This window comes from Photinus pyralis, unplaced genomic scaffold (assembly GCF_008802855.1).
Source record: "Photinus pyralis isolate 1611_PpyrPB1 unplaced genomic scaffold, Ppyr1.3 Ppyr1.4_LG5, whole genome shotgun sequence".
Lineage (NCBI taxonomy): Eukaryota > Metazoa > Arthropoda > Insecta > Coleoptera > Lampyridae > Photinus > Photinus pyralis.
Genome location: NW_022170596.1, coordinates 46883217 through 46898432, shown reverse-complemented (window position 1 = coordinate 46898432; position 15216 = coordinate 46883217). Strand labels below are relative to the sequence as shown.

Sequence of the window (15216 nt, the reverse complement as noted above, 5' to 3'; positions counted from 1 at the left end):
CACCTCGACCTGTTTCGACAGAAGTTCACCAATTTCGGAGATCTCGATGGAAAACACATTATGATGCAGTTACCAATTTACAGCGTTCCGAATTTTAAAGTCAAATAAAAATGTTATTATCCATTTTGGTAAATAAATAATATGTATGCACAATTGTAAGCTGCCTAAGTATCTTTCTTCTATAATAAAACCGCCAAGGCGAAACACAGGAGAGAGGAAAATGCCATTTTCCATGAGCAACAAGACGCCATTAAAACTAAATCGGCCCACCGATTGACTTTCGAACAACGTTGCCAAACTTCTCAGCATGGCTTGTAATTATAGACGGCTGTGGATAGATAAAGTGAAACAAATGATTGTGCATTCTAATGACATATGACAATTCTGTTTCTATGGAAACGATTGCGTCTGCAGAACCTAAGCTTGCTATTTTTGACGTCTCTAAATTAAATTTAGAATTCTCAAAAGATTCTGCTATAAAATAAAGTTTTGTATTACACACAACGATAAAGGGAAACTAACCATCAAAAATTCCAGTGATGCGTTCCAAAATTTATGTACTGAAAATAAAACAATAACAATAATTTTTCAATTTTCAATTTCAAGTTCGTGTCTTCCAAACCAAATTCAAAGTTCAATAGGGGAGAATGGAGCAAAAGGCAAACTTTTTTCCCCAAAAAATTTTCCCCTGTAATTGTTTGGTCAAATCATAGTGTAAATAATAGTCCCTGTACCTGCGCCTGTAAATGCAAATACTATTGTGGTAAAAACATTTGCGGACTTTTTCTGAAGATAAAATTGAGCGTTTAAAATTTACACAGACGGTGTGTATCCAGTGTCGTATTACCCTTGGAAGTACTAACCTGATCTAGCAGTCTTTTTTTTGTGTGTTACATAGTAGTGGAAATTCAACAGTAATTGTAATCGATTCGAAAACTCGGCGAGGTTGGATTGAGTCACAAATTTTTTTAAAGTTTCCAACAACTCCTCCTGTCTGATAGTGTCATCATCAATAAACTGCACGACTAACTCGTAAATGTAAAACCACCATTTGGCTATCGGCTCGTTCATTCTAGCAAAAATTGCAGCTAACAAAACAAACGATCCATCGAAACTTACCTCGCAAATGCGATATTTAAGCTTTCTTTCCAGATGTTCATTTCGATTTTTCTCCAATCTATAATGTGCCGAACTATATTTTGTATGTAACTTTGGATGCTCACGCCCGAATGCGCATTTTCCTCCCATTCGTGACACTTCGCTAATAATATTTCGAAACCTGTTAGAAATCTGGACAGTGGGCTCGCGATGTCGAAGTTGTAAATGCGCTCGATCACAAGTTGTATCTGGGGAAGCACTTCAAAATTACGAACGCCTAATTTGCGCTTACCGTTTTAAGTGTAGGATGATCTGGCCATTTGTTTAAAAGTTCGAGGATGTGTTTGTGAAGCTGGTCCAGGCTGTGATGGGAATTTTGCACTTCCGATACATTAGAATCCTTATAGAAGTCATAGTGGTGTTGAGAATGGAGATTATTACCTGAAATCGAAACACTAATAGTAAATTATTTGAGTTGACTACAACTACTAGTCAACATTTCTTTTCGACCTTTAGGCTTGGAGGGTGCTAAGCACCCCTGCCGTCCTTAAAGACTGTTAAGAAAGTCCATGGAAAAGAATATTCAAAAAACAATTGATCAGATAAAACTAAAAATGAACTGTACACTTTTATTGGAAACATACAGTTTCCACTCCCCAAAGCCTCCCATCCCCTAGCTATGTTTTCTATGACGTTTTCAGACGAACTCATCAAATTCATAAATAATAAATTTACCTAGTTGCACACGTCCAAAATTCTGAGCGACGGTTACTAACAAATTTAGTGTGCCAATCAATTCGGCATCAGTTCTAAAATTCAAGCACTCTCCATAGCTCTTCGACATAATCTGGTAAAATTTACACTTGGAAAGTAAAGGTGTAACGAAGTCGAGATTTGTACGCCCAACTTTTGGCGATAACCACTCGGTGCGAGTGTGTGAGTATAAGAGACGAGAATGCATTTCTGAAACAAACTTCACATCCTCCAAAGTGATTATTCCCGAGTAATCGTCGCATAGGCCCATTTCGGCTTCTTCTGGTTCGTCGTCCAGCAATTTTGGTTCTAAATCGGAGAAATCCTGATCGTGAAAGCTGGGAAATAATTTCTTGAATTCTTCTTCTATTTCAGCTTCTTCGTCTTTAGATCTGTAACAATAATACCAATACAAATTATAAGTCGTGGCGAAAGTTGTGCAAAAAAGATGTACCGGGTGACCCAATAAGACTGTTCCTCGACCATATCTCGAGAACCGTTCGTCATATGACTTAGAGGTAAAAAAAATTGCTGGGTAAATCGGTCATGAACAATCGCTGGAAAATATAAGTTCTAAAAACTACCAACAGAGGGTGTAACTGCCATTTTAAATTTTAAAATTGCATTTTCTTTAAATTTCGCATAATAAACTAAACTTCTTAACCGTTTGACCAATTTTAACAAATTTGGTATGGTTGAAAAGAGCATTCCTGGGGCAATGAGAATCAACAATATATAGTTAATTTAGTTGAATACTTCTACGCCAGGGGGCTAGTTTTGACACCATGAACCAAAATCTTAAAAAAATCAAATGGAAAGATATGACTTTTTCTTTATGAAAAAAGTAGCCAAATAACATCCAAAGAGTTCAGTGAAAACCGTTTTTCAAAATCTCGTTCCTAACCTCAAATATTGGAAAAATAAAATTAATTAATTAATAAATAAAAATGCTAAAATTTAAAATAACAGTGGCGCCATCTTGATAATATTTTAGTTCAAATCATCATATGCCAAAACCCTTAAGGGACTTATCAGTTTAGTTTCATTTTCAAAAATTCTCCATATCTTTCTAACATGACGCTCGTCAAGGATGACCCTGAATGTGTCTTGAAAAATACGAGTTTATATAAAACTGGAGACGGAAAATGTAAAATAACGCAAATACAAGAAGTAAGTAAACTAGGAACGTTAAGCCGTGAAGCGTGAATTGTCAAAACAGTATAATTAATAATTATAGCACGGAGTGTACCGCATCGTCTGGGAGGCTTACTATTGGCCAGTTTGGAATTTAGCCCCAACATGGCGACTGGAATCAACGACCAATCAAAAACGATATACCCTATTGTCGACACTGTTCTAAATTGAGTCATTGACCCCTTGTGCCCAGTATAATTACAGTTTTGAAGTAAATTTTTTTAATAAATTCAACAAAACACACAGCGTGTGTGACCGTGGGTTACGCGTGCGTTTCAATGCGCGCCTCGCTTTATTACTTCTTTTTGTTCAAACGTCTAAAATACTTCAGGGGCCGCAAAGTTTCCTCAAACGATCAAAAATAAACCAGTTACTTACGTAATCTTATACAAGCTTTGCTCCTCCAGGCGTTTACGCTCCAACTCCTCCCGCTGTTGTTTCCACGACTTCACAAATACCTTAATCAAATCCTCGAACACCGCAAACAGCTTGCCGTTTAACATTTTGCCATTCTCTGCGTCGAGCATGCCGAAATTATACAAATCTTGTATCCCGCACTTGAGCAACCTAAAATCAGTGCGTCAAAATTCGCGACAAATAAGCGTAACCACCAACCGAAAGTTCTCCCTCTTGCCCAACGTTTCATCCGTCAGGGAGTTTTTCACAAATTCCCGAATTTGCGGTCGAGTGTACAGCTTAACCGCGTCGATACAATCGACCTGCTCACGCATTACGGTAGGAAATCGGGCAATGTTCACCAAATCTCGGCCTACATCAATTCCGTACCACGCATTTTTGTACTTCGTTAACAAGGCAAATCCTAGATCGAATTTTAACGTGGCCGCATACAAAAATTCGGCAACACTGCCTAATAGGGGCATGACAATGTCCGGAAAATTGTAGCGATATTTTTTTAACACCGCGACTAAGCTCGAAAATGTGGTGCACAGCTGCTTGGTTTCTTTGAGCCGTCTCTCGGTCTCAGAGGTGCAGTTCATGCGCTTATCGCGGAGTTGGGTCAAATTGGTGTTCAGGCTGTAAAACAAGTTCACCACTTGCAGAGGACTTACGACCATGTCAAAGTAGTGCAGTATTTCCTAGAAACCAACAAAGTTACAATTATTTCAGAGGAATTAGACAAACCTTTGAGACGGCGCTATAATTGGGATCTTGGCAACGCACAGACGCATATTTACTTAACTCCTCACACTTTTCCTCCAGTGCCCGGATTTTTTGCTTCAGTAACGACGAATGTGCGTGCAGAGTCTCAGTCGTACCACTGTATAAGCGATTTTGCGACTCATAACATCGAACAATGCGCAAATATTCCTCAATTTCGTCCGTGCAATATTTCTTCTTCAGCTGCTTTTTAGCGAGCGGATCGATCAGCGGCAATTTCGAATTGAGCAAAGTTCGAAGGTAACTGAGTAAGAAGTATAGATTTACTGTGGCGTCAATGTTCTCACTCTGGGATAAGCACTCGAATTCTTCGGTGCATTGTTTTAATAGAACAAGGAGTAGATCGCGTTCTCCCTGTTCGTTTTCCGATGACGAGTTTTTCCTATACAACTTGCATATACCCTTCACATAGCCGGCTTCGTTATTTTCTACATTGAGGCAATGACTGAAATCCTTTTGGAATTCTTCGAACGATTTCCGAACGTATTGTGACTCGCATTTTCTGGAAACGAACAATGAATCTTTATTATTTGCTAGGGGAAACATTGTTACTCATAAATGTAGAATAAACACTAACAGAAAGTATTTAAGACTCCACAGAGCCTGTTCCAGAGTCTCTTGTGTGCAGTATAAAGCTTAAGGTAGCATTGAATGGCTTGGAGGAACCACTTAAGACTCGAAAAAACAGCCGAAGAATGCGAATTGTATTTTAACGCCTTTCTACGGTCTTCCCAAAGCGTTTTAGACTCTTTCCCTAGCCTGACGAGCCCTGAAACATCTGACACGGCGCTAAAAAGCTTTGGAATAGACTCATAATACAGGGCGTTTCAAAAAGAATCATCCGATTTTGTAGGTTTATAATTTGTTTAGACGCCATTTTGACAATAACTGAGCTGGGCGTTGACAGAAGCGCGCTACTGCTACCTAGCGGAAACCACGCGAAACTCGAGAGCTTCCTCTTACTAACAGTACATTGTTCTATCAAATCGGACTTATAGATGAATAGCAATATATTTTTAAAATCGGATGATTCTTTTTGAAACGCCCTGTATTAAGAAACACGTTTAGAAACCTTGCCAGAACCTTACTTGCCCTTTCCAACCTGGAAAGCTCTGATAGAGCATGGACCACTATGAAACTGTTCCAGAGAGGTTTAAAAGAGCCGACAAAGTTCTGAAAAGCTTCTTGAAAGCAGTTCAAAAACGTTTCAATCTCCTTAGGCGATTCGTGGCGAAATTTCTAGCCACTTTTCAAAGTGGTTGTTCTTTCGAGAGGTAGATGAGTCTACAATGGTTTCGAAAGAGTATAAAATGAGCGACTAGAAGAATTTGGAAACGCGTAGTAGATGTGCTTTTAGAGCATGGACTTCTCCGAACAATCGAATGCTTTTCAGACCCTTCTAGACCCCTGTGAAGTTGACCGTCAGACAGCTTAATATAATATATGGATATATAAATAATAAAAAGTGGTTTAGGTGGGGTGAATTTTGAATAAAGTACATTAGGGATCTATTCAAAATTTGTCTGATGCTCTCGTGTAGTTGACTGTGATTTTTCAAAACTGAATTTTCCTACGACGGCACAGATGCAATGAAAACAAATGGGTCTCCAGCGTCCCCAGAGATTTTTTTGCAGATCTTCCAAGGCTAGTTGTTTTGGAAAGTACAAATAAAGCTCTCAGAAGTTCTAAAGGTCTCAACGGATTCCAGAGTTTTATAATAAATTGCTTTTCAAAGCATATGACGGTAATTTAGAGTAAACGAAAGTTTTTCAGAACCTCCTAGTTGCTTTCCGTAGCTTTATACAGCCTCCATTTGCATAAGGTGTTACCTTGAAAGCAGTGCTTTACAATACAGACAATTTACAGAGCAGCCAAAAGTCTCCTTGGGCCATTTTTAAACCTAAGCCCCTTTGAAAGCTTTTTAGGCCCTTCAGTGGCGTCAGCAGCCTGGGGAGGGTATGGTCCCCTAAGCAATCTAGGAGAGGGATGCAACTTTGGGTCTGTATTAAATGATATGAATTCAGAGCCGGACTGGCCCACGCCGCCCGAGCGGCCGGGGCCCCCCTAAGCGTTAACCCAGCTAACCCGAGGCTCCACCATAAGGAGGAGCGAGTCAACTGGGCTCGCTCGCTTGCTGCGGCAGCGCTCCCCCCTCCTCCCTCGATCCAAGCGTGTGGCGTACGTGTGCAATACTGTTCAGCAAGTGAAATACAATTTAAAAAATCTACAAATCCGTTGTCTTCTTTTTCAAGGGGGGGGGGGTCCATGAGTTTGGGGGTCTTTTGGTCATGGAGCGCCCGGGGCCCCACTCAGTCCGGCTCTGGATATGATCCGCGACCGTATTGCATGCAATAAAATTGAGTAAATGCTTATACTTGCAAAATTCAAAGTAAATACTCGTAAGTGCAGCTCCTTCACACTGGGCGATATAGCAGCGCTGCTAAACAAAACTGGATGCAAGCGAAATTCACCTTAATTAACATTCTTTGACGTAAGCGATACGACCTAGAATCGCTTAACCGTTGCGGTACCGTATTTTGTTCATTCTTATTCTGCACGTCAACAATAACGCGATGCAGTTGTTTAATAGAATTGTTTATGTTTAATCGACGACGTGAGGTAAAAAAAGTTAACTCTGCATTTAGTGGGGTTAATGACATATCGGAATAGTAATAACGGATCGACTATAGTCGAGTTTTGTGAAATAAACCTGTTACCATCAACCTGGCGTATACCTGTATGGATACAACAAGAAATTAATTATTTACTTTACGAGGGTTGGAAACCCCAATGATACGCGATTTCGTTATTTTTAATTCCATTCTCATGCAGTTTTTAACAATGTAATTCTAATTTATCGGTAAACGGCGCTATTTCAATAAAATTTTTAATTTGTCAACATTTTGATTATAAACTTTGTTGTTAGAAATCATTATTTTGAACAATTTAAATAGCGCCGTTTACTTCATTGTGGACACAATTATCACAGGCTAATTTATTTAATTGTAAAAATCAGTAACCAAATTAGAGGCGTAAATAAGATTTACCTGGTAGATGGCGCGTGATTATAAAAATCTTTATTACGAATGTTGCAACATCGCGGAGAGCTGTCTAATCTTGGATGAAAAAATAACCGGATTGCTAGCAAAGTCAAATTTATGAAGCCAACAGCGCCATGATAGGGCGGTGTGCGTTTTGTGAAACGAAATTTGACACATGTCAATGTTAGGAGACTTAATTATAAGTGTTTACTAGTGATTTTATGTAAATTCGTGTTGGTTAGTTGTGCTACTTTTACATAAATAATTAAAAATGAGACAATTCAACAATTAAGCAATGAGCTATCATTTTTGTTGAAAATCGAACTTGACCTAACCTTTGTATTTTGTTTCCATCACGCAATGTCAAAGCGCAGCAGTGTTGCCAGAATGTAAAAAGCGCATGTTACTAGAACGCGCTTATTCTGCAACAAGTTCTGGAACGCTATTTGTGTGACAGAGATGAATATACGCTGGTAGGTGTATGATTACACCTCCGATGGAGACGTAAGGGGACTGTTTGTTTACGCATGAAAAAGTCACGTGGTCTCCAATCCTCTTAAAATTTGTTTTTTGGTCAGGCTGATCGTTTATGTCGAAGGTCGCTGAAAGAGTAGACATGTACAGGGTTTCTCATTACATTTTGACCCCCACACATTTTCATTGATTTTGGGAACTTAAGTTTCAAATAAAAGTTTTTGAACTGAACCGACTAAAAATGTAGTTGATATCAATATACAGGGTGCACCCAACAAAATACATTTTTAATGGGACACCCTGTATATTTTTGTAGTTTTGAATAGCCCTGTATTTCCTGATTACAAATTACATACCATTGTGTAACATTCGTCTAGTGCTTTAATTACTTTTCTGTTTCGTGTTGTTTCTCTTCCTATGTATCAAAATAATAATGTATTTAAAAAAAATTCTTTGTGGAATCTCATTATTCATTAGTCACCTGGTACAAGTACTTACATGAAGTCGTAGCACGGAAGAGACAACTGCACCATATTCCTCCAAAGTGCGACATTAAGCATTTGGTGCTGTCTAGTTATGTTACTGTAGTTTCCGTACGATGTCGCCCGAATCGTCCCCTTGTGATTAACATCGGGTACCAATAGATTTACAACCGTAAAGCTCAATATTGGTGCAAACTGGGGGAACGGCTTCGGCTGGTCACACTCCTCCAGATTAAATTTGGCGGGAAGTACGGATGCAGCATTGAGAAGGTAGAGGAACGTGTTGGCATTTAACTCGTGCCTTAAACACTCGTCACCGGTAGCACCATACATTTCCGACACGGCTAGTAATTCCGGCGGAACTGTGAGGGCGTTCATACAAATTTCGTTGTTATCGAGATTAACATCGTGTCTCATTGCGATAACGGCGAGCCTGGCAAAATAGTCAACGAAAGGCAGTATCTCAGTTTGGTCCCGATTACACTTCGAGTGATCCTCGTTCTTAACGAAACGGTCATGCAAGGCCTTCAGATCGTTTTCCACTTGGGCGCGCTGTCTTGCTGCGACCAACAGGGGGCGTACTTCTGGATTTTGAAGCGTAAACGGTAAGAGTAGTGCGAAGTCGTTCTGCTGATTGTATATACAGAAGTCATCCGATATCTGGCGCAATTCTTCGTACACTGCGATTTGTTCTTCGGAGGCGGGCGGTGGAGGCCTACGCGTCACCTTCTGATAGAGCTTGGACAGCTTCTGCAGCGCGGAGAAATCGTACGAAGATTTCCGATTAATTTCTGCGATCAATTTTGAAACCGAATTGCCACGACTCGTCCTTAAGAGCTTTGAGAGTTTCTCGAACGCCTTCGTGAACCACTTGTAGTGAATGTGCACGGTTTCGATCAACCGTTGGTAATCGGAGGCACTAATATTCCAGACGTCAGTCTTCAGTTTGCGGTAGAGTACAAAGCGCCATTGTAATACGGAGAGGACCTCGCAAAGTATGTCGTCCTCGACTTTTACGCTTCCAGACTGTAGGCACTTAGTCACAAACTTGTCGAAGGCGTCCAGTAAGTTGAGCAATTCTTTCTCCAAAATGTCGTCCAGCTTAGGCTCGGTTTTCTTAGATCGCACGGCGCTGAGAAATTCAAATAACGACAGCTTGCGTTTCTGTTTACTGCCCAATTTGGAATTGTAAGTTCTCGATTCGTAGTACAAGGAAACGTAAAGGTTGTTTGCATTTGCAAGCTGTCGACTGTCTGGCAGCCAACGGTGATCGAAAGGTAACTCGTGACGTTCTCGCGCGCAACGGGAGGCGATTGAGAAGAGTTTATTGCAGAGTTCTTGCGAACTTTTCGGCAAAATGGATTTAATGTAGGCGTAGCGCACCTTTAGATCGTCCGAACTGGCAATTGTAAAAGCGTTAATTAAATCATTGACATAATTTTCGTGACCGAGAAGTACAGTGTGCTGCCTTATCTTCTCTAGGTGGGAGTTAACAGTCAAGTTATGAGTCTGTAAAGTCATAGAGCGGGCGTAAAACTCCCCGTTTTCGTAAATAACGGAGGTAATTTTTTCATTTATCAATTCCGCAGGATTATTTACGTTGAATTCGGAATTTCGACGCGACTTGTAGTACACGTCCGTAATCGCGCAAGTTAACGCCGTAAATAGATCGACGCCGCGCCGCAATTGTTCGGCAGTTAAAAACGCAGCTTGTAGAAGGTGATTAATGTTCGGCTTTTCCCCTGAAAAAACAATTACAGCCGGTAACTTTAAATAATTGAGCCGGTACCTAGGGTTAAATCTCCTACAAATCGGTGGATGTTTAAAAGGGCGTCGAGGTGGGCCGTGTTTGTCACACCACAATGGCTGATCAATGATTTTAAATCCAGCTCATTCAAAACGGAAGGGTCTTCGTTTTCGTTTAGTAGACAAATTTCAATGCCCCGGTTGCGCATAGCCCTGCGATGACAAAATTAATTACCCATTACACCTAGATCAATCGTACCTAGATATTTCCCCATTTTTCGGGTCCATAGTTAAAAACAATCGAAAGTCTTTATGCGGTTTTACTTCGTACATCTCTCCGCTTGGGGTTATGCCACGCTCGCCAATCGTAAGCACCCCGTTAGGTTCCAATAACGCGTTGAGACGATCTAAGACTGCCGGACTGCACAGATTAACGTTGTCAATCAGCAACCACGCCCCTTCTTGCATGCACTATTAAACGTAGAAATAGTATACTGTGCAACTACTAGGCGACTTACCTTTACTAATATCGAGTTTACCCACTCGAACTTGCCACCAACGTTTAGGCTCTTTTCACTCCTGATGTTTGACAGAAGAGTTGTACCTTTCGCTTCTAAGCGAGCTAGCCGTTCGAGCTGAATCGAGTCAGTGGACACCTTTAGCTTAGCCCACAACTCCTCTAAATATTCTAACTTTGTAATAAATAGTGCAGTCTCTTCGGTCATTGTTTGAGATTTAGTGCCTGGAACAAAAAGATTATCTTTGCATTTTTCGGGGACAAATCTAACCAAGCCTTTAGTGAATCTGCACTGTATACAGCAGGCAGTGGTATTTTACTGTGTAACTGAACTTCGCCCCATTTCACCATTACAAATTGTATTTATATTTTTTTCGCCTATGCATTAAAGGCATTATTATCATTATTATTATTATACAGGGTGTAGAAACGGTATATGCACCAATCAATGCTAATTTATTTATATTTAAACGACGAAACGAACTTACCTACGAAGTTCGATCGTAATTATATCGATCATCCAGTTCAAAAATGTTACAGAATGTTTTAGTGTCTTTAGTGTTTTTGTTAATATATGGAAATATGAACTTTCGCCTTGAAATTGACAGATCATGGAAAAAGGACACTAATATTTTACCCGCATCTGAGAGGTTTTTCAGCAAATTCTCCCTGCAGTTTGGGTGGAAATTTTCGTTTTCCCGATGAACTATGTCAAGCCCCCTACTTAAAGCTCCCGTTGCTGAGGCTACTCTGAAATTTTGCATAAGCAGCTTTCTTTGGCTTGAATGGAAGAAGGTAGGATTGCCCCTGTTTCCGGATTTAAGGCTGGCGCGGTTAACGCAAAAGAAATCCAACAAGATGCCAAAGCTGCGTGTATGTTGGGGGAAGAGGTCCTTTTTTGACTAGGATCGTTTCCTAAAATCTCCAGGACGTCCATAAGGGGCTGAACATCGTTTCAATCTCTAAAACGTCCTCAGAGACCGGATAAAGGGGGGGGGGCAAAAGGGGGCAAGTGCCCCGGGCGGCACTCTATGGGGGCGGCAAAAGTTGGCATGGTTCGTGTAATTTTAATTTGGTAATTTGGGAAGAAGGGCGGCACAATACCAAATTTGCCCCCGTGCTAAAAACTTCTAGATCCGGCACTGCTTAAGGCTCTTATCATTGGTGACGTCGATCATTTACAAAAAGGACACTATAATGAGGACCGCAATTACACCTCATTGAAGATTGAGTGCCACATTAAGATTTCTGGCTATAAATTCCTCTTGCACGGGCCATGACTATATGAAAACTTGATGCAACGGACCTCTTTTCACACTAAACTACACGGTGTGTCAATATGACATTAAACAAAATATATATTTCATATGGAAACTCATATTTCTTCTTAAAAATTGTGTAGTTTTAAATGTGTCTATGGCCAGGTTTGGTGGTTGACACACGGTATACGTATAGGGTATAACGGAATCGCCTCAAGGCCTACCTCCCACCCATCCACGCAATACGATCGGCCTTGGGGCGCTATAAAAGAAGAGGCAAATCGAATGAGATTTTGTATTGAAATTTCCGGCCTCCAGGCGTCAGATGCGCAGGAAAACCTCAACAGAATTCTCCATACACACATAGAGGTTTTCCTTGAGGTCTTGCGCCTCGAGGCATGCCTTCGGTTTTTCCGTTGCGTGTGGAGCCGCCTTAAGTTTCAAGTTAAAAGGCACCTGACATAAAAACAAAAAAGCAGCGAGACACTTTGTATGCTTACGCGTGGCACACACGAAAACGAATGAGATATTTAATCGAGGTGGCCTGACTGCAGCGTCACGCGGAGAGGGGCGTTTGACCTTTAAACACACGAAAACGAATGAGATATTTAATCGAGGTGGCCTGACTGCAGCGTCACGCGGAGAGGGGCGTTTGACCTTTAAAATTTGTGCGTATAGCGCGATAATAGCGAACTACAAGTTAAAACATTCTGTAACTAGACTGAAATATTTCCTCTCCTAATTGATTTAGAGCAAAGTTGCAAATAGGTTTCTTGTAGCTTGAAAAATTCTGCGTCTGCTCATGTCCTCATTTAGTATTTTACAATTCGGGAAACCGGAAAAAATAAAGAAATTAGCATTTAGTATTTGCGTCAAAATCGAATTTTTGTTTCAATAATTTCACGGCACCAGTGATTTTTATTAATTATTGAAATAGAAATTGGATTTATAATTATAATTCTAATTCAGAATTTCCTTAATTACTCCGATTTTTCAAAGCAAAAAATTACAAATGGGCACATGAATAGACGCAGAATCAACAATCTACAAAACATTTATTTACAACTTTCCTGTAAAATAATTAGGGGAGCAATATATTTCAATATAAAGAAATTAGCACTGAAATCCCTATGGTGCATAAACCGTTTCTACACCCTGTATAGTGTTGACACAGAACAATTAATAGTTCTACACAGTATTTAAATAAAGGCAACAGATTTGAACAACAGCGCGCCACCAGAGCAGACGCCTCGCCGGCGGCGAATTTCTTCCGTATTTCATCATGAAGATGTTTTCCGTGGTATTTAGAGTCGTCACAAAATTCATCATCTCATTTAAGTCTTGATACAAAAACCTTCGCTAGCTCAGAAAACGCAAGTCTGTTAAAATACCATATTTTTACTGGCAAATGCAATTTATTTCTTTCAGTTAGATACCACAAAAAAAGAACAATACGAACCATGGGAGAAAGTACCTATACCGACTTAAACTAATCTCCGAATGCCTTCGGTGCCCGGTGTCGCTGACGCAAAGTGAAAAACTCGGTACGAGGAATCGCATACGATTTTCAGTAGGGGAATTTTTTGACACTCGGCTTGTATTCGGAAACCAGACTTTTAATCCGGCTCACATTCATTAGCACTGATCCTTGAACTCGTAGAATTCGATGTGCCTTTTCGTTCTCGAATTAGACGAGGAACATACGGATGAACGGACAAAACCATCACATAAAGGAAATTGTTTTCTTTCGAAAAATTCCCCCAAAAATGGGACACTGTTTATAATTTTGTGTGTGTGTGGGGGGGGGGGGCAAAGTTTATTACGTCGCCGAACGGGCACATACGAACTCTTTTTTCTTTTGCCCATTGGAAAGTGCGTCTCTTAGAGAATAAGTGACCAAATGTGACGCTGTAACTACTTTAAGTGGGCGGGGTTTCGGCCAAGGCTGCTCTACCAACCCAACCCACTATACGTTTACAAATATCCATGTCAGCTTCAACTGAACGGCGCCACACGAGCCGGGTCTGGAATAAGTCCCTTAAAAGCAAAAACCTCTACAAAGTTTGACAATCTTATAAGGGTTTCAGATCTCTTACCATCACACTTTGTGTAAAAGTAAAGTGTTAGGCTACATAGCCGGAAGGTCGGGTGTTCGAACCTGGGCTGAGGTCAGAATTTTTCGTTTATCGTAGAGATTTTTTTTTATTGCCTTTATTTTATAGTGAGCGGAGTGTTAGTAATTAGCTACTCTTCTCACTTAATCCACTATACAATCACAAACAGCGTTACCTGCAATTTTCCTCTCTTCCTCTTGCATCCAATCCATAACCATGTCCATAACAATGTATCGCACAATTTTGAAAATCTTGATATTCGTCGTATGTCGCCCGATAGCACGGTGGCTTCATTGTCGCCTGCTCTACCATCTATACTATAGACTGTTACTATTATTACTACCGCTCTACGGTATTTTATGTTCGACGGATATTGGATAACTTGTTGTTGATTAAAAAAAGGAGTCTAAGAAACAACAATATCCTCGAGGCGAACCCTCTGAGATATAACGTTACAAACAGAAAATTCACCGTCTACGTCGCATAATCACTATGACAAATTTTATATTTCACAGGCCTCAAAATGCCTGCAGCAGAACTGAATGGTTGGCAGATTAGTGCCACTATGATATTCCCGCAGTAAAATAACAACCTGTGTATAACTATCATTACACCCTGTATACTGAACTATCATTACATCTATAACACAGGCAACCACAGTAAAAATTCAAATTCCCAGCACAAATTTAAATTTACTACAACCAAATGGCAGATGATGAAAGTCAAAGATTCAGGTCTCCTGCATAAATTCACTTAAACTTAAAGCTACAAAATGGCCGACATCCGGAAATTCAAAACTCCCGCACAAATTCAAATTTACCGCCACAAAATAGCGTAGCCAATTACAGCGCAGCACGTGTGACGTCATAAAAAAGTGGAGAGGATGGCGGAATTATTCCTATTATAATATGCCTTTACTTATTTGTTGAAACCGATTCTGTTTTGAAAGATAATGCCGGCCTTTACCTCCTTGTGAGAGAGCGGAACTTGTATGAATGCGAAGAAGCCTTTGAGGATTGATCCCAGATGTGTTCGGTCGGAGCAGAATGTATTTCTAAACTCGACTTCTCCATAGATCCATACAATCAGCATCTACCAATAGCCAAGATTATCTTTTCAATGTGATCCTCGTCTGGAAGACAATTCATCGCTCTATTAAAATATAAAGCGAGACTCTGCCATTGTGAGCTGAGGATATTATTGCTTTGATTCATTGGAGGGGGGGGGGGGGCCCTACAGTTTGAAGGCTGAAACGTGTCGACAATCCATCCTTGGATGGATCATAAGAAAAACAGTAGGTTAGTAGGTCCATTTCTGAACACAACTTGCCAACGTTCATAATGTCACGTTCGTAGATCG

General features: G+C 40.3%; 1 protein-coding gene across 1 annotated transcript in view; it reads right to left on the bottom strand.

The window, feature by feature from the left end:
- The window catches only part of LOC116171497 (midasin), a 126117-nt gene that overhangs the window by 21554 nt on the left and 89347 nt on the right, over positions 1-15216 (bottom strand). Inside the window, exons 17-27 of the mRNA XM_031488363.1 lie at positions 10486-10709; positions 10227-10438; positions 10011-10180; positions 8238-9963; positions 4189-4726; positions 3661-4142; positions 3424-3612; positions 1834-2243; positions 1391-1539; positions 1120-1346; positions 864-1072 (exon numbers count right to left, since the gene is read on the bottom strand). Of these exons, the coding sequence (XP_031344223.1) occupies positions 864-1072; positions 1120-1346; positions 1391-1539; positions 1834-2243; positions 3424-3612; positions 3661-4142; positions 4189-4726; positions 8238-9963; positions 10011-10180; positions 10227-10438; positions 10486-10709 (4536 nt within the window). The remainder of the gene's footprint in view (positions 1-863; positions 1073-1119; positions 1347-1390; positions 1540-1833; positions 2244-3423; positions 3613-3660; positions 4143-4188; positions 4727-8237; positions 9964-10010; positions 10181-10226; positions 10439-10485; positions 10710-15216) is intronic.